This window comes from Pteronotus mesoamericanus, unplaced genomic scaffold (assembly GCF_021234165.1).
Source record: "Pteronotus mesoamericanus isolate MK-2021 breed Mesoamerican mustached bat unplaced genomic scaffold, CSHL_Meso_final contig_27, whole genome shotgun sequence".
Taxonomy (NCBI): Eukaryota; Metazoa; Chordata; class Mammalia; order Chiroptera; family Mormoopidae; genus Pteronotus; species Pteronotus mesoamericanus.
The window spans coordinates 27095702-27116163 of record NW_026555115.1 but is presented as its reverse complement, the minus strand read 5'-3'; the positions used below and the strand labels follow the sequence as shown (position 1 = coordinate 27116163).

The following is a 20462-nucleotide window of genomic DNA, read 5'->3' as shown; positions in this document are numbered from 1 at the left end:
AGCTAGCTATGGCCCACTGGGCTGCCCTTCATTTTCACAGACAAAGAAATCAGGTACTAACTTTCCCCAATTCAGGAGCGCGTCAGGACTTAGAACCGAATCTTCCTACCCTGATGCTGTTTAAAAAAAAAAACAAACAAAAAAACCCCTGCACCGAATAGTGCATCTTTCAGTGGTTGTTGTGACTCAGAAAAAACCTAAAATATATTCCTGACACCGTCTACCGGACAGAAATGTGTTTTTTTTGTTTTGTTTGTTTTTAAATTTTTGAATGTATATGTGAAAAGGGAGGAAGGGGTAATTCTACGTATTAGAGGGAACACGGTGAATAATTATTTAGTATCTAAGGCTATACAGTATATCCCAAAACTCAATTGAAATACAATTCCCTCTGGCTGAGGTCACCCATTAAACCATTATGCAAGTAGCAGAGCAGCGAAGGGAGCCCAATACTTGCACTTGGAGAGCGGGAAGAGGCTCACAAAGGTGATTAACTGGAAAACACTTGTCAATTCACAAAATTGTCCAGAGCCATACCTAGGGACAAACGTTCCGAAACCCTCGGACTCAATAGCCTAAGTTCACACGCTTCCAGGCATTCTATTGATTCGCACTAGCGTCCTTCAACAGGTAGCGCCAATTACAACCCCTAAAGCATTGCCGCCCAGCATACTGGCCAATGCCTCTGTCAATCAAATACTTCAGCTACCTTTCCAATTTCTTCCCTCCCCCTTTCAAGGACTTTTCCTGTGGCCTATCCCCAAATTTCTTCCGCGTTTTGCAACCATGGACCTTGGCCCTATCAAGTCTAGGATTGGAGAGGAAGCTGCTCTCCGCCCCTTTCAGGGGCTCTTGGCTCCCTGGGCAGGAGGGGGTGGGGGGACAGAGGCGGTGGTTTGGAGGCGGGGCTTGCCTGAGGCGGGGCTTGCCTCCCACAGCGGGAGGGCGGAGCCTGTGGTGGAGCTTGACTGCTCGGTTAGGACCTCGGAGAGCGCCAGGCGCCGCCACCGAACGGACGGGAGAAGCGGCCAGCACCGGGCTGGACTAGCGCGTGCGAGCCAGCCTTTCTCTGCACCCTGAGCTTCCCCGGCTGACAGGCGGCTAGCGACGGCTGAGGAAGGTGCTTATGTCTGGAATCAGATAGTCATCCCTCTGGGACGCGGACGCCGCCGTCCAGCCGCGGCTCCCTCACACCTGTGTGTGTGTGTCTGTGAGCATGAGCGCCCGCGCGTGATGTCTGCGCGGCAGCGTCTGTGTGTTCGCGCGTCCGCGGGAGAGAGCCCAGCGCCTAGGCGCTCGGCCGGGGGCGGGGGCGGGGGGGCCGCGGGAGCCGCGGCTGTGTGCGCTCAGCTGGCAGAGGAGAGACTCCGGCCGCAGCCGTCGCCGCCACTGCTTTCTGTCCCGCAAGAGCCACTGCTGTGCTGCGGGAAGAGCAGACTGGCGGGGGATCTCGGCGGCGGTCGCAGCAGAGCCGGGAGGGAGGGGGCCGGAGACGCGGGAAGGGGAGGAGGGATAGCGGAGGTAGAGGGGAGGGGGAAGCGGGGGCAGCTGGCGCCGCCACTCGCCCCTCCCATTAGCTTTTGCTGTAGGTCACCCGCAGATGCTTTGGGGTCCGGTTGTTGGAGGTGGGGAATGGAAAAAGCGTCCCCCCCATTTCCCATTGAAATAATGAGAGCGTTGACGACGATGGGGACACAGCCAGGAAGGTGGTGGTACCGCACCCCCCCCCCCACCCCCCCACCCCCCTCCCCCCCACACACCATTTTTCTGAAAATAAAATATTCTGAGCTGAACCTCAGTTGGAAAGCCCGCCCTTAGGAGGGAGACAGTCTTGGTCTGTTGGATTCTGGTTTGATTGTATAATAATGATGATACTATGCTAATGACGACGATGACACTGCCTTTTATTTTTACTCCACTGCTGATAAAGCGTAGCCACAGCTGGCGATAAAGCCCTTGAAAATTTGATGTATGAGGAGAATATATTGTTGTTTTCTGAGTTGTGTGTTTTTGCTAAGATTTGCTTTTTAGAATTAAAATTTGACAATATGTAGCTCCCCCTCTCCCGTTCCCCGCCCCATCTCTCTTTGGTCCTTTATAGCCAATGCTAGTAAAATGGGGACTGGCTACTGCGTTGACTAATGAAAAGCTAAACACTTTAACCTGGATATAATTACATGTGTTAAGTCATCCTTTCCTGTGAATTTCTCAACAGTTTAAAAAATGAAGAAGTTTAATTTCCGAAAAGTTTTGGATGGCTTAACTGCGTCCTCCCCTGGCAGTGGTAGCAGCAGTGGCAGTAACAGTGGTGGTGGGGCTGGAAGTGGCTCGGTGCACTCAGGAGGGGCTGCGGGGGTTCTCAGAGAAGAGATACAGGAAACCCTGACTTCAGAGTATTTCCAGATCTGCAAGGTAAGTTTTGAATTGGTTTAAAACCTATTAGTTTTTTTATTTTACTGTTGTGAGGAAAGAACTGTTAACACAGATACACACACACTCAGGACTGGAAATCGCTGGGATGCCAGCATCGGAGAGTCTGGTACGGGGAACTCTGTAGATAGGTCAGTTTGAATTAATAAAGATATTCCAGCATCAACTTAAAGAGCAATGGTAGTTTAAGGGGGAAATAAGCAAACATACAAAGTAGAATTTGCAAATAATGTTAAGGTTCAATAGTGGAGAAAATCTTTGATGTAATATTTATGTATAAGTCGTAAATTGAAGGAGAAAAATCGTCATTCTGGTTAATCCTGTGATGTCATTCAAATAAACTGTTATTTTACTTCACTGTTCAGCTATCAAGATGTTACAATCAAGTAGGTAACAGCTAGATGAATATATCCATTTTAAAAGATCGAATGGCATTGCTTTAAAATCGTTGTTTAAATTTTGAATAAAAACACTTCTAGAGTCTTGAACTCTAAACAAACAAATGAACAAACAAACAAATGTCATGGGTTTAATAAATAAGAACTTTTAATACTCATAAAAACTCAAAAGTAGCCTGTGTTCTGGTTTAGTAGGGAAACATTTTAGGTAATTATACTTTAATGTTGAACTTTCTAATGAGCAAGCAGAAGAGAGTTCCTGATGGAGAGAGATGAGAACTTACAAAATAAGCATTATGTTAATATATAGAGGTATTGTTATATTTTCTGAAATAGAATGATTTGTAATTTTTATTGTCCTTTTTTATGGTGTCCTAGGAGTGTGCTTTTGGCCTGACCTGTGTAATAAAAAACTATTAAGTCATTTATATGATATAAATAAATATATTTTTATAAATGTGTTCAAATGCATATGAAGAAACAGTAAATTTTTGAAATCACAGAAATTAAGTATTAAATTTTTACACACTTCAGATAGGTTTTTTAAAATTACTAAAATTGGTTTTGTAGTAAGCAAATTATGTATAATAAAGTAAGTTTTAATTATTGTGTTAGTCTCCATTCCCAGTAGAGTTATTATAAAACATTAACTCCCTGGTTATTAAAATGTTGTAAATTAGTTTACATAAAAGTACATTTATTTATAATTAGGTTATATAAATAGATTAAATTATAACCTATGCTGTGAAGTTTGTATACAATACAATTTTGTACAAAATATTATACAGTTTTGTCTTAAATTTGAAATAATAGATATTTTGTCAGATCAGGGAGGGATTAAATACTGATCATGAGATAAATATGTAAAAGGGTCCTAGAGATCAAATTTGGACTGCTAGGCAAGGGAATTATGCCCTGATTCTCTAATATTTGATGTATTACTATTGCCATTTCAAGATTCTGAAAAAATTTTCACATTCTCTGAGTTCGTGAATGTGGTAGTGATGGAAGAGAGTTTTAGTAGATGTATAATGGGTGTAGAAAAGGTAGGCTTCTGAAACCAAATGGCATTAGGCTGTTGAGGTTATATAAAGCTGGTTGAGGGAAGTTTTAAATAAAAATATTCAGAAGAAATGAGTGAATGCAAGAGAGGAAAATGGGATTATAGTCATCTTCTTATTGATTCAGACAAGAGATAGTCATGGTGTCGTAGGAAGAGCAGTGGCCTTGGAATAGGAAAATTTGTGTTTTATTTAAAGCTCTGCCACTTGCCAGCCAAATAATGTTGGCAAACACTTTTATCTGCCTTGAGCCTGGATTTTCTCATCTGTAGTATGGTATTAAGTATTTTTGCCCTTCTTTCTTAAGAAGGTTATCAAGAAGATGAAACAAGACAATTAGGTGAAGGCAGTATATTAACTGGAAAAGGCAATAAAATGTATATTTATATTACTGTAAAAGTTTTAAAATCACTTTGTTCTTGGTGGAATGACTATCACCAGTGGGTTGTAATAGCCTTAGGTAACAGTATTCAAAGAAATAATAGGGATAGCTGTATAAGCTGAACACTAATAGTATTGAAATCTTACTAAATGGGGAAAGTACTATGGCATCTTTGGGTAGGAATATAGTTAATTTTAATGAGTGGTTTACATTACCGGGACTATAATAAAATATATAAAAATGGATGATGAAATTTCAAAATTAGCACTGTTGCTAAAATGGGGACTTCTTTTGGACTCACTGATTAAATGTGCAAAGAACATTCTATTCTGAGTACTAAGAAGCTGGCACCTTCTGGATACTTGTACCTTTTTAACATGGTCAAAATTAAAGTATAAATCTAGAATCTGCTTTTTTGAAAACCACCCTTCTCTCTGTTATCTGAATAGTCATTAAATTCTCTCCTGTTTTGCCGTCTCCACTCCTTGTCCTTCCATCATATTTTCTTGCCTGGTCTCTTGAAATCACTTCCTAATTGATCTTCTCACTTCTTGTTTTACCCTAGTCCAATTCATTTTTGTTGTTATAATTATTATTTCTGAATTGCAATGTTAATTATGTCATTTCTCTGATAAAAATTCCGTTTTGGTATTTCTAGAGCAATGATGCTCCACAAAAAAGTCTTATATGAAACTCTAGTAAGTAATATTTATTAAATAAATATGATAGTTAATTGGCATACACTTTAAAGTAAATAATAATAAATTATACAATTTCTATAGGTATATACTTATACTTACTGCATTATTATTATTATTGGTTCTTGTTGTGTAATATTATCTATAAGCAGATAGTAAAACATTTACTAGCCTTAAAAAAATAAATGTACAAAGCTACTGCTGTTATAATCAGTGATACTTCTATATGAAGTTAAAAACCACAAAAATGGTAGAAGAAATTTTGGTTCATCATCAGCAAAAAAACCCAGCCAGGTTAATGCATTGGTTTACTACAATCTGTTTTAAGTTTAGTATGTATGCATTTGAATGTTCATGTTCACATATTTGTGACATACATGAACTGCCTTTTATGAATTTGAATTCTATGAAACAATTTGAAACCACTGCTTTATACAATAAAATTCAAAGTACTTCATCTCTATGCGATTCTCTTCAGAAAGGGCTCCTGTTCACTTTTCCATCCTTATCTCCTTGATTCCCTAAGCATATTGTATTCCCTGAAAGCACCATATTTTCTCTTTTCTCAGTATGTTGCTTCTGTCTAGAATATCTCTTCCAGCTTTAGTGTAATTGGAGAATTCCCAGTTACCCTTTACATCAAAGGCCAAACACTGCCTCTGTGAAACAAGCTGAGACTACTCTTCCTCATCTACCTGCCGCAAGCAGAGTTTTTGCCCTTCTCTGTTTTCCTATAGCACCTGGCATATACCTGGAGAATTAATGTAGCACCTTGTTATGATTAAAATTTTTTTTCTGTTACTGTAATTATACTATAAACTCTTTGAGAGGCAAATATATTTTGTTTCCTTATCACCGATAGGTGTTTGTTACCTAACAGGCCAGTGGTTCTCAACCGTCTGTCTGAGAGAAAGATTTCTAGCTCCACCCTTGTTTTAGAGAATCACAATCTCTCGGGATGGGGCCTAGGCACGTGCATTTTTTAAAGAGGCCTCACAGAAGATTCTGATGTACACTCAGTATTGAGAACCATTATAGTAGACACTTGATATACTTTATGAATGAAGCAGCATATATGCATGGTTGGTTGATTAATTTAAAAAATTAATGGAAATGACAATAATTATATATAACATACATATATACATTCATTCCTATAGTCAACTAACCCACACCTAATTAGGCTGGGAGCATCTGAATGTTGAGAGTATTGTAGCTACAGAGTTGACTAGTTCAAGCATTCAGTGAAAAACCATCAGTATCAATCTGTTTTACAAAGAGAACGGAGTTTTACTTAATTTAGCAAGTTGGTTAAATTAAAATTACAGAGCTTAAAGTGTTAGATATCTCATTTGACCTTCATAACACTCCTGTAAGGAGGGCAAGGAAAGTGTTAATATTTTTATTTTACTGATAAGACATCTGAGGCCAGAGAATTAAAATTATATCCTTAGGTCTCCAAGTTAGTTGTTAAGAGACATAGCTAAGTTTAGCATACTGTCCTTTGAGCCTCAAATCCAGTGCTTTTTTTGCTTCATCTTTTTTATTTAACAAGGCAACATGGTAAATTCCTTAGTAAACACAGAAACTATGAGAGGATAAGACTATTTTGTTAACTTTTGCTTCCATCCAAATATAACCATATCTCTTTACTTCCACCACCTCTCTTTCCTAGAGTACTACTCTAAGTATTTCCTGTGCTCTCTTTTCACTCAGGTCACACTACAATCTTATCTCATAATAGATAGAAAAATCCTTTTAAAATTTATATCATATCATGCAATATTTGCTCAGAACTCTCATGACTTTTCATTTCTCTTCAAAATAAAACCATGTCCTATTGTGTCTTCTAAAACTCTTAAGATTTGGCTACTGACAAGACATTATTTTTTACTCTTTCTGTTACTTTACCAAGTACGTTACTACTTCTCAGACATGATTTCCTGCCTCAAAGCTTTTGCCTTTTCTCTTTTCCTTTATATGAAGCATGTCCCCTGCCCCTATGATTACATTACTTGTTCCCTTTGCATCATTAAGTTGTTTTTCTTTAAGATTTTATTTATTTTTAGAGAGAGGGAAAGGGAGGGAGAAAGAGGAGAGAAACATTGATGTGAGAGAGAAACATCGATCAGCTGCCTCTCACGCTCTCTCCCCTAGCCAGGGGCCTGGTCTGCAACCCAGGCATGTGCTCTGACCAAGAATCAAACTGGTGAACTTTCGGTTTGCAAGATGATGCCTAACCCACTGAGCCACACCAGTCAGAGCATCATTCAATTATTAATTCAGCTGTTATCCTCTCAGGGAGATCTTTATTGACCACTGTTCACTCCCTTTATTCTCAACCCTTATCCTGATAACTTTTTTTCTTGATAACACTTATTAGTACCTGTTATTAAATTATATATTTATTTGCTTCTCCTCTAACAATGTAACCCCAAAAGGGGGGCACTTCATTTTGTTCACAACTGTCTCACCAATTTATAGAGCAGTGCTTGCCACATAGAAGGCAGTCAAATATTTTTTGAATGAGTGAATTAGTAAATGAGCACAAGAAAGCTGATAAAGCATTGATTTTCAACTGGTGTGCAGCAAGAATTTTTAAAATATGTGGTGCCTGATTGTTTAGTCAGAGGTAGTGACCTCTTTTCCCTTAGATTGTCAAATAAAAAAAAATGACGACAGCCAACACAACAATAGCCATCTAGTGTGAATGAATCAAAATTATACCTATTTTTTTGTGAGATTGGCAAAAAATTAATATACTTTTTGATATGCTACATAATTTTAGTAATTGGTTTATGTGTGCCATAGATGAAAAAGGCTTAAAATCACTCTGGTAGAGTGATATGTTAAGAACAAACTAGATACTATTTTGAATGACCTTTTAAAAAAATGCTTTTATTATATAAATTTTATATTACGTAAAAGCAAGGAACCATTCAGTGAAAGAATGTCACCACTTTAGGAACACGGTATATAATTTTCAAAAAGATATGGAAAAGGAGATCATAGAAAGATTCATTTAAATTTGCTTTAATTTTTACTGAAGAAGGTATTAGGAACATTCATGTTTTCCAATTATCTTTATAGGGGGACAATTCAGAAGTATTAGATGGACAGTGACAAACACATAGGATGTTCTAGGAATGTTCAAGACCTAATTAACAAAATAGACAAAAATAAATATATCACCAGAATCAGATGGCACAACCCCTAAAGTTTCTAATAAACTCTTAAATTAGGCAATTCAGTATTCATCAACACTTTTAAACTATTTTTTTTATACATGGTTGTGGTGTCAGTGACAACATTAAGATAACTAGTGTAATGTCTTCAGGGAAATGGATTTGTAGTCATGATCTCATACCAGGCATAATATCAGATATTGCTAGATAAATATGTATAAAATCAGAAACATAGGTATAGACTGTGAAGAGTTGGACTTTCCAGGACCCTGGAAAGATGAAAGGAAAATTAAGTACCTAGATATGCTTGCCTATTATCTCTTCAGGTTTTTTAATGTCTCCACATTCTTCTAAGTTTACATTTTTTTTACTTGGGGGTTTCTGTAAATGAAATTAACATAAGACTATTAACATAATTCCTCATTTCCTCAATTGTCATTCATTAAAAGAACTATACAAGATTCCCTGAGATGGGTGGACTTGTCTCATCCTATACTTATAAACTGGCAGAATAAAAGGTAGTACAATTGACACTACAGGATAATATGCTTTATTATGGATAAAGCATTGACAATGACTTCATGCTCCTATTACTAAAATGAACAGTAGAGGAAGGGCATCTTTAATAATAGTAATGGGTAGAAACCATAAAAATTAAGTTACCTTGTTATGATTGAGATGGTAACAAATTTAAAAACCATATAGAATTAATATATATATATTATATATATTATAATTTATATATATATATATTTTAGAACTAAAATTCAAAGCCAAATTATTCAGTACTCTAGGTTCTCTACTTTGCTTATCCTAGGGTACAGGGGCAGATTTGAGTAAGGGATTAAAGACTTGTAGGAAGTATGATTATAATTTTTTTAAGTTATGATAGAAGACAATCACACTTTCTCACAAAAAGGTGCTTTGATGCTAGTGTATTGTCAGCAAATTGGGTTATTAGTCTTATTTAATATGGTGGTTCTTATGTTCTTAAAAACAGTGCTGTCATACTTTGTTTATGTCTCAGTATAGAGCTAATTTAAAATCATCTTACATAATTTCCAAATTTATCCATAGGATTATTTAAAACAAATTCCTATTTTTTTTAAGTTTAGTATACTTCTCTGCCTTCACTTGAAGATGTGCCTGTCAAAAATCATAGGATTAAGTTCCATAGTTTACTTTTAATGATAGGATAATTGTATTGGTGTCCCACATTATAGTCTATAAATCATTTACATATTAGTTTAATAGCAATAACTTTGTATTCATTAAAGATTTCAAGTAGCAGCCCTTCATGTCAAATAATGATCTTTATTAAAGATTTCAGTTATAATGACAGTTATATTTTTTGTATAATTAAGTCTTTGATCCCTTCCTTTTTATCCCCTAAGCAAGGAAATGACTCTAAAATCCAGTTTTGATTAAATATTCATTTCTATTTTATTTTATTTTTGGTTCTTCAATTTTTTATATTTTAACTTTTTTCAATCTAGAGAATTTGTTTCGGTGTACAATGTAGCTCTAAAGTGATTTTTTTTCAAGTAGCCAATTAGTTTTATCATACCATTTATTAACTGATTCTTTTCCTACTGGTTGTGATACTCCTTTGTCATGTATGAACTTCTGTTGTATGCTAGGATTTGTATCTGGGTTAACAGTGTTCTTCCACTTTTCTGCCTATTCTCATACCAATATCATACTGATTTAAATTTCAGGTTAAAAAGACTGGTCAAAAAATGTGTAGGATGGGTTTTGGAATATTTGAAAGGAAATGCAGTGCTTGTGCTTATCAACCAAATACTGCGGAAGTTCGGTTTATCACAGCAAGGGAGATCATGCACCACAGGGTACCAACCATGAGACATCTCAGTAAGGGTGTTAGGAAGGGGCTTGTTGCAGGATTTGAGCTTGTGTTAGGTGATTTTAGGAAAGTTCAAAGGAGCATAACTGTTGTCAGAAAGCAGGGGACAATTCTATCATTTTGTAAACTAAGAATATTTATCTATGAGGCAAAAGGAAGAGCACGGACTAAAGCTATAATTACTAAAGAAGCAGCAGTTATATTAGTTGGATGAGGGGAACATTTAATCATTAGTGTGGTTTATGCAAGGTTCTTACATTTATCAGTACCCAGACATAATCCTGAAGTGATTTTGTTTTTGTCTTGCTTCAACATGGTCATAGAAGATCCTTGTTTGATTTGTGTGTGTGTGTGTGTGTGTGTGTGTGTGTGTGTGTGTGAAATAGTTCATGTTCTGTGGAAGAACACCATGGCCTAGCTGTTAGTGCCAGACAAGCTCAAGCTAATAACTGTTAGAGGCGACTTTTTCCTCTTATAGCCGTTTATGACTTCTAAAGCAACATTGTATCTAAAGTTATTTCAATATGTTGCTAAACAGGTCTGCTTCAATACCTACATAAGAGAAATTCTTATTGATCAAGAACCTACAATTCATATTTGTTGATTTGAATTTGTTATATAATTAGTAATTCAAAATAATTTGAAAGTGTTATGTAATTATATATAATATGTAATATATAACCGCTACTGTTTAGTAAAATTATCTACTTGAAATAATATATTTGAAAACACCTGTACTAAGTATAACAATTTTTTGTGCTAATTTTATTTGTACTATTTCTCCAGTTTTTATTTTCTTTTCTTCTCCTTTTTGAGAAAATACACAGATTTTATTTCCTCCACATACTATTCTCTAGAAGGCAGCTATAACTCTAGCAGGTAAATAAAAGATTTGAAGTAACTTTTGTTTTTCTGAGAGTTCAACTGAGCAAATGAATTTGGTATTATTGTATAAATGCACAAAATTTCATTTGCTGTGGAAATAAAACTATTTTTCAAAAATAAAATTATAAATAAAATTAATTTTCAAAAAACCTTATAGGAATCTCATTTGTGTCTGTATTAGTCTGAGTGATGCAAGCTGCCTATATATAATACTCCAATTTTTTTATCTGAACCATATGACATCAGCTAAACCAGCTAATTTTAACTAAGTTCCAGAAGAAAAATTATTGTCTGGTCTGCATCACTGCAAATATTTTTACAATGCTGAAGTAGTCTGACTTCTATTTTCTAAACCTTTTCAATCACTTCTATCCTGGCAAACATAGATTATTTAATACAACAAAAGTATGTGAGATGAAATAATATCCTTAGCAAATGTCTATCTTGAGGAGAACATTGTATATGGTATTAGGCCAGGCTGGTGAATGAATCATACTAAGAAAGTAATTGAGTCTGGAGGAGATACATGGAGGGAGTGCATAGGGCGTAGTCACTGAATACAATTTCACTAAATGTATTTTCTTGCTTTAGTGTGATCAAAAATAGGCAGAGATTAAGATTCAAGATGAAAGCTACAGAACCTGGAAGAATGGAGGCAAGAGTGATGCAGGAAAAACTATGATATTGACAATAATTCAGATACTCAGTTTGATCATGAGGAACTGGGATAAAAGAACATTGGGGTATGATCAACAAAGCTAACTCAATACCAAGTCTATTGGTCAAGTTTTTCTTAATCCTCTTAATATAATGAAAGGATTACTTTTATTTTTTATTTTTTAAATTAAATTTATTGCTGTGACAATGGTTAATAAGATTATGTAGGTTACAAGTGTACAATTAGACGGTACGTCATGATCTGTATATTGCATTTTGTGCTCACCACCAAAAGCCAAATCTTCCACCACTGTATATTTGACCCCTTTATCCTTTACTATTCCAATTCTCTTTCCTCTGGTAATTACCATCCTATTGTTTTTGTCTACGAGTTCGTTTTTCTTGTTTCTTCATGTGTTGCTTTCAGTTTTTTCCTTTTTATGTAATTTATTGGGGTGACACTAGTTAACAAAATTATACAGGGTTCAGGTGCACACTTCTACAACACATCATATGTACGCTGTATTGTGTATTCAATACACGAAGTCAAGTCTCTGTCCATTACCATTTATCCCCCCATACCCTCCTCCACCTCCCCCAACCCTAATTCTCCCTAGCGATCACCACACTGTTGTTCATGTCCATGAGTTCTTTCTTTTATTTTTCTCTTTTTGCTCAACCCCCTAACCCCTCTAAGTCACACCTCTACAGCTGTCAGCCTGCTCTATCTATGAGTCAGTCTCTCTTGCTTTTTAGTTCATTTTGTTCATTAGATTCCACATATGAATGAAATTGTATGGTATGCGTCTTTCTCTGACTGGTTTGTTTCACTTAGCATAATGCTCTCCAGGTCCACCCATGCTGTCACAAAGGATAAAATTTCCTTCTTTTTTATGGCTGAGCAGTATTCCATTGTGTAAATGTACCACAGGTTTCTTATTCATTCATCTACTGATGGGACACTTGGGCTGCTTCGAAATCTTGGCCATTGTAAATGACACTGCAATGATCACAAGGGTGCATAGATTCTTTTGAATTAATGTTTTGGTTTTCTTCAGATAAATTCCTAGAAGTGGAATTGCTGGGTCATAAGGCAGTTCCATTTTTAATTTTTTGAGGTATGACTATATTGGTAATATATCATTTTCTCTTGGAAATTTGAATTGTCTTTTTATATGATAAATGGTATTAAGAAGTCTTGTGGAACATAAAGTCATTTACCTGTGTTTAACTGAACATTTCCAAACTTAGGTGACTAATGGCAAATTTTGTGACCAATTTTCAAACTTGTATGATTTATGTGGGTAGCTATGTGACCTTTTTGATATAATACCACTTAATATCTTATAACTAGTACTCCAAAGAATATACTTTGGAAATAATTATTCAGTGTATTTTATCCATAACTAATTTCTTTATGCAGTATATTATTAAATATGTGAATACATAAATTGAGTTCAAGAGTATTCTGGCATAAGCATATGGGGTCCATGTTGAAGACTTCCAAATCTTGGGGAAACCATTGAATCCCTTGGAAATAATTCAAAATGCTCACAATACTTTAGACTTGGAAGAGAATTTAGAGATAATCAAATAAAGTGTTTCACTTTTACAAGTACAGAAATCAAGCTCAAAGACCTTAAGATTATGTTATGTTTTTGTCAGGTTTTTGCAAGTAAAAATAACCCATTTTATGTTCTTGAACTAGAGATATAGCTTGAACTCTGTAAATAAACCCTCATAATGTTTAATTCAACAATATATTTCCATATCCCATCAATGTCCTTTTGTTAATGTTAATCTCCTAAATTTCAGTTGTATGAAAGTAAGGCTTCAATATGTCTCTGCCTTTAACAAGCTGTTTTATAAAACTGTACTTTAATCAAATTTAATTTTGGAATAACTGTTATATTTAAATTTTTAAATAAAAGAGCCTGTGATATGTTGTTAAAAATTCTGTTGACATTATAAAGAATTACTTTTTTTGTTTAAAATTATGTGATGGTATGACAGTATACTTATCATCACATTGATAAAATGCCTGCTTCTTGTATATTGCATGTCATTGTCTAGAGTATAAAATATCAGATTTCAAAGGAGAAAAATTTTGATTTAGAAATGTTAACTAGACACCAAGTTTTTGATAGCTTATATCAAGTATGCTGTTTACTTTCAATGGTTGGTTCAGGTATAAGCCATTGAAAATGCCTTTTGAGATGTTTGAACTTAAGTGAAAGAGGAAAACTAAATTGAAAGTTATTATTGCTAGGTATACTATGTAAAGGTAAATCCATTTAATATTCCTTTCTCTGCTTTCTACCTTACCTTTCATAGTAAATTAGCAACTGATAATTGCTTTGCAAACAACTTAATTATTACTTGGTTTTTATATTTGGAATTGGCTCTGAAAGGAAAACTAGATAGCCTTCTTCTCTTAGTTTTCTTAACAAAAGAAAAGAAGAATTTAAGACATAGGAATTAAGATTCAGTGGATATTTGGTGAATGAACTCTACTGCATTTTATGAGCTGGAAATAGTAAGAGAAGTTATGGGTCAATGCAGTCAGCCCATAAGGCCTTTGGGTGGGGGACTGGGAAACCTAACATTGTATTTTGGGGAAATATAAATGTGTTTGAACTCTTTATGTAAATTTTAACTGTTGTCTTGGAATGATTCTTAGTCGTTTCTGTAGTTAAGGCTGTGCTCAAAAAGTGATGAGGGAATATGAGATGGTTTCTGTTTTGGATGAAGGGAACCTTGGTTACTATATGAAGCACTGTATGGTAATAGGAAGCACTATGGTACATAATATGCTAATTTACAAAGTAATTTGGGTGAGTTTTAGTTGTTAGTGGTATTGCTAAACTCACAATTGCTAACCTAAATTGAACAGTGCCACCTCCAGTTTTAGCTTTTGTTGGCATTGAGTTAAAACAATTTCTAAAAGCAAAACCCATATTGTAAACCCCAAGACACTGATAAAATAAAATTGTGAAAAGTGCATATTAGGGGAAAAAATACCTTGTTATGGAATGAATAACCCTTTATACAATATCCTTCCTAATTGAAAATATGATATACATTTGATGTTTTCCTTATGAAAACCAATTCTAATAAGCTCATTGAATCTTTTCTACATGGTATAGTATTGGACAACTCTTTTTAGTGAGGTTTTTGAAGTTTCTTTCATTTGTTAAAGATATTTTAATTTTATTTCTGATTTCTCTAAAGGACAGTACTAACCTGATTGGTAGAATAGTCTATATTCCAGAGGGCCTTTGAAATAGATAAAGAAATTGAAAGACAGAGAAAGCGTATTCACCCTCTGATGCACCCATTTGGCCAATTGAACATTGTTTAACCAAAAAATTATATGGAGAATTTTAAACATGTAAAAAATAAGAGTATAAAAACTATATGTAAGCCATCACCCAGTTTCAATAATTATCACATTTTGCTCTTCTTATTTCATCTACTTCTTCCCTATTTCTTCAAATACATGTTTTTTCAGAGTATTTTATTAACTTTCATTAGGAAATAACTCCAGGCTTATAGGAGGTTTGAAAAAGCAGTACAGAGAATTCCATATAGCTTCACCCCAGTTCCACAAATACTATTTTACCACATTTGAGTTACTGTTCTTTCTCATTACCTGACCTGTTTGAAAATTATAGACATGATATCCCTTGTCCCTAGAGGTTTTATTTCCTTGAAATAAGTGTTTTTTAATTTTTTTAGACAAAGCCCCAGTTCAGTGATCAAAATCAGGACATTTATAATAGTATAATATTATTATCCATTCCATAGACTTCATCCAAATTTTGCAAGTTGTCCCATTAATGTTCTTCACAGCAAAATAAATTTTTTTTCTGAGTCAGAATCCAGTTCAAGAGCACATGTTATATTTAGCTGTCATGTCTTTTTAATGTTCTTTAAAACAGGACAAGTACTCAGTTTTTCTTAGAATTCTATCATCTTGATATATTTGAAAAGTATTAGCTAGTTATTATATAAGAACAATTTGGGTTTACTAGTAATTTAAACTAAGCTTTATATATTTATTTCTTCACCTGAAAATTACTTAATTATCTCTAATGTCCTGGCCAGTGTGGCTCAGTTGGTTGGAGCATCGTCCTGTGGACCAAAGGGTAATAGGTTTGATTCTCAGTCAGGGAACATACCCAGGTTGCCAGTTCAATCCCTGGTTGAGGTGTGTACAAGAAGGCAACCAATTGCTGTTTCTCCCTCACATTGATGTTTCTTCCTATCTCTCTGTCTCTCCCTTATTTTCTCTCTAAAAGCAATAAAAAAAGGTCCTCAGATAAGGGTGTGTGTGTGTGTGTGTGTGTGTGTGTGTGTGTGAAATCATGTAAGGATTTAAAAGAAACAACCAGAGTGCTATATCACTTAGCAAAATTAATAAAAATTTCTTAATATTATTTAATATCTAACCCTTATTATTTAACATTATTTCTCTGATTGTCAGGGAAAATTTGTTTGACTAATGATACAATAGAATGATACATTCTATTTCTTTGCATATGTCCCTTAGAATTTTCTTAAATGGATAATATTTCCTCTTTCTTCCTCCCCCATACTATTGATAGTTGAAGAAGCTTGATAGTTTGTTTTATACAATTTCTTATATTCTGTATTTGGCTAGTAGTTTTTAACAATGCTTTTTAAAAATATGGGGCAGTGGCTTAACAAGGAAATAATGGCACAAATCATCTATTCTCCTTGATATACACCCTTGTCTCCAGGGCATGTTATTTTCATGATCAAGGCATTCTTTGTGATTGTGATAATGTTGAGGACTCTTGAATCCTGATTTGGCTTTGCTCTTCAGTGTCTGCCAGACGTACTTATTCTAGAGTCTGGCAAAAGTACCAAGTCCAATCTAAAAATATCATTCGAACTAGCATGATGATTACTATAACAATTTTTTTTAGTATATGATCATAATATAGTTTCATAATTATAATTATATTTCACTCCATCTAATACAGATGTGACCTGTCTTGTTCCTAGTCCTAAAGCTTTTATTAAAAAATGAATTATTTTTCATTAGCTTATTCTCCTAAGAGTAATTTATATAGAAGCAGAGGCTAATTATTATTGATTCATCTGCTTTATCTTGCTCGAGAAAGACAAGTGAGTAAAGTAGAACATAAACAGGCTCAGTTCTCTCCTGTGTCTAGGATCACCTGGTAGGTTGGCTGGTGACTGGATGACCTAACATGAACTCACTCATATGTCAGTTGGTTTATGTTGGCTGTGATACCTTGGTTTTTCCCCCTATGGCTACTTATCCTCTAGCAGGCTAGCTTGGGCTTGGATCACATGATGGTCTTGAGGTTTCTGAGTATGTGTGTGTGCGTGCCATATTTTCCTATTCCATTCATCCATTGGCAGACACTTAGGTTGTTTCCATATTTTGGTTACTGTGAAAAATGCTGCAGTGAACATTGCAGTGCATATAACTCTTCTGATACAGTGATATTATTTCCTTTGGATATACAGGTGGGACGAGAGTAAGTTTACAGTTGTTTGTATGGGAAACAATACAATAATTAATAAAAACACAAGAATGAACTCTGTGGTTCACATGCTCACAACTGTAAACCTATTGAGCTGGACAAAAAGTCCATTTGGTTTTTTTTCATAAAGTAAAAAGCACTCTTTTCATTTTTACCAATAACTTTATTGATTTGGATATTTTGAGTATGTCGCCTATCTCCTGCATGGTATAATGTTGATGGTTCTCAATTGATATCTCAATTTGATAACTGTCAGCTTCAAGTGGTACCTGACCATGGAGCATTGTTCAGTGAGAAATCTCCAGCACGAGAATTCACAAACCACTTTTGACATGTTCTACCAGTCACGGCACCTTCTCCATACACTGCACAAATCTTTTGCATTTCAGTTGCGTTTTTACCTTTCTTGAAATAATATGCCAAAATTGTTGTGTATTTCCTTCCATCTTCAATATTAAAATAGCTACACAAAAATTCACCAATTTTGGTAAGTTTTTTATATATACACACTGATGTAGCAACTGTCACAGTACAGCCTAACAAAATTGTTTTAAATGAAGTTAAAGGCAACTAAGTGCTACTAGAGCCATCTTGCAGGAAAAAAACCCAGCAAATTTTTTGGCCAACCCAATACTTTTGCCCCACCCTGTATACCCAGAAGTGGGAAAGTGGGATTGCAGGATCATATTGTAATTCTATTTTTGATTTTGTGAGGAACCTTCATACTCTTTCCCATAATTTTTATATCAATTTAGCTTTCCATCAACAATGCACAAAGTTTCCTTATTCTCCACATACTCACCGACACTTGTTATATATTGACCTTTTGATGATAGCCAACCTGGCACATGTGAAGTAATACCTCATTGTGGTTTTGATTTTCAATTTGCTGATTAGTAATAGTGAGCATCCTTTTATACCTGTTGAGTATACCTGTTGTTCCATTTGTATGTCTTCTTTAGGGAAAAAAAAAAGTTCTGTTCAGGCTTTTTGCTTTTTTTAAGCTGTGTTATCTTGTGTGTGTGTGTGTGTGTGTGTGTGTGTGTGTGTGTGTGTGTGTGTGTTTTGCTGTTGAGTTCATTGAGTTTTTTAAAAAAATATGTTTTGGATATTAACCCCTTAACAGATAGGTGCTTTGCAAATAGTTTCTCGCATTCCATAGGTTGTCTTTTTATTTTGTTGATGGTTTCTTTGCAGTGCAGATACTTTTTAGTTTGATGTAGTCCCACTTGTTTATTTTTGCTTTTGTTGCCTGTGCTTTTGGTGTCAGTTCTAAAAAAATCATTACCAAGACCTGTGTTAAGGAGCTCTTCTTGTATGTTTACTTCTAGGACTTTTATAGTTGCAGGTGTTATATGGAAGTCTTTAATCCATTTTGAGTTGATTTTTGTATATGATATAAGACAAGGGTCTAATATCATTATTATGCTTGTGGTTTTCCGGTTTTCCCAGTGCATTTGTTAAAGAGACTAATTATTCTTTCCCTACTGAATGTTCTTGGCACCTTTGTTGAAAATTTATTGTGTATGCATGGGTTTATTTCTGACTTCTTTATTCTGTTCCAGTGTTCTATGTGTTTGTTTTTATGTCAGTACCATACTGTTTTGATCACTACATCTTTGTCATATAGTTTGAAGTCAGGAAGTGTGATGACTCCAGCTGTTTTTCGTGCTCAAGATTGCTTTAGCTATTTCAGGTCTTTTGTGATTCTATGTGAATTTTAGGATATTTTTTCTCTTACTGTGAAAAATGTCATTGAAATTTTGTTGGGGAATTGACTTGAATCTGTAGATCACTTTGTGTAGAATGGACTTTACGACAGTATTAATTCTTTCAGTCCATGAACACAGGATATCTTTTTATTTATTTGTATTTCCTTTGATTTCTTTCATCAGTGTTTGAAAAAATTTGTAAACCAATGTCCCTGATAAATATAGATGTAAAGATCCTCAACAAAATAGTAGCAAACTGAATTCAACAGTACATTAAAAGTATTATACACCTTGATCAAGTTGGATTTACCCCGGGATGCAAGGATATTCCACATACACAAAGCAATAAATGTATATACTACATTAACAAAACAAAAGATAGAAATCATATGATCATTTCAGTAGGTGCAGGAAATGCATTTGACAAAATTCAATATTTCTTCATGATAAAAAACTCTGAATAAATTAGATATGGAAGGAATATACCTCAACATGATAAAAGCCATATTTGACAAGCCCACAGCTAACATCATATTAAATGGTGAAAAGCTAAAAGCTTTTTATCTAAGATTAGAACAAGTGTGCCCACTATCACCATTCCTATTCACCATAGTACTAGAAGTCCTAACCAGAACAGTTAGACAAGAGAAATAAATAAAAGGCATCCAGGTTTGAAGGGAAGAAGTACAATAGTTTCTGTTTGCAACTGACATGATCTTACATGCAGAAAACCCTGAAAACTCTACTAAAAAACTGTTAAAACTAATAAACAAATTCAATAAAGTTTTAGGATATAAAAATTAACATATATGCAAAAATGCAAAGATCACTTGCATTTCTATACACTAATGAGGAACTATCTGAAAAAGGCATTAAGAAAATCCCATTTACAATAGCAGTACTAAGAATAAAATAGGAATAAATATAACCAAGGAAGTGAAAGATCTGTATACCAAAGGCTTTCTTGAAGTATCTTTCTAGTTAGCTTTCTGCTGCCAGGGGATCAGGGATTACACATTTTTTAAGTATTATGTTTGGGATTAATGTTTTCCAACATGAAAAATATCTCCATTCATAGTTTCTGTTTCAATAGATAAGTTTTGTCTTCAGCTTCCAGTTGTCTCATTCTTAACTTTCCTCCCTGTATTATATCAACATCTCTCTCCCCTTTTGGAGTAAAAGCACTGCTATTCATTATGATAGCCCCATTATTAAAAGGTTATTTAGTCAGTGTAATATGTGTGTTATAAAATACCTCTCCCTGGCATTTGTTTTTGAGTTTTAGTCACTGTGGTATTGAAAATTTGTTGTCCTTCAGAGAATTGAATTTCAGGCAATAGACCAAAATAATGGAAATACAAGTTTATCTTTTTTTAAGGAATGCATTTTTAGTGAGGAATATAGAACAATCTATTTGCCTATCATGTGTCTCTAAGTTTACCATGGTTTTTAGTGCCAGTATTCGTATTAGGAATATAGTATGGAATTGGAAAAGACCTTAAAATAATGTCCTTCTCTTTATTTTCTTAGTTCTCTTTATTTTATAGATGAAGCTGAGTGCTTAAGTAATATGTCCAGGTTAGATAGTCAGTGACAGAGCTAGGACTTGGATTAGGTCTCCCGACTATCCTGAGTATGATAATATGAGAA

At 34.8% G+C, this 20462-nt stretch overlaps 1 protein-coding gene across 5 annotated transcripts in view; it reads left to right on the top strand.

Annotated features, from left to right (window-relative positions):
* Positions 1-995: 995 nt before the first annotated feature.
* The window catches only part of STXBP5L (syntaxin binding protein 5L), a 402439-nt gene continuing 382972 nt past the window's right edge, over positions 996-20462 (top strand). For all 5 annotated transcript variants that reach the window (XM_054575243.1, XM_054575242.1, XM_054575241.1 and 2 more), the window contains exons 1-2: positions 996-1120; positions 2216-2412. In XM_054575243.1, the coding sequence (XP_054431218.1) occupies positions 2224-2412 (189 nt within the window). In that variant the 5' untranslated portion in view covers positions 996-1120; positions 2216-2223. The remainder of the gene's footprint in view (positions 1121-2215; positions 2413-20462) is intronic.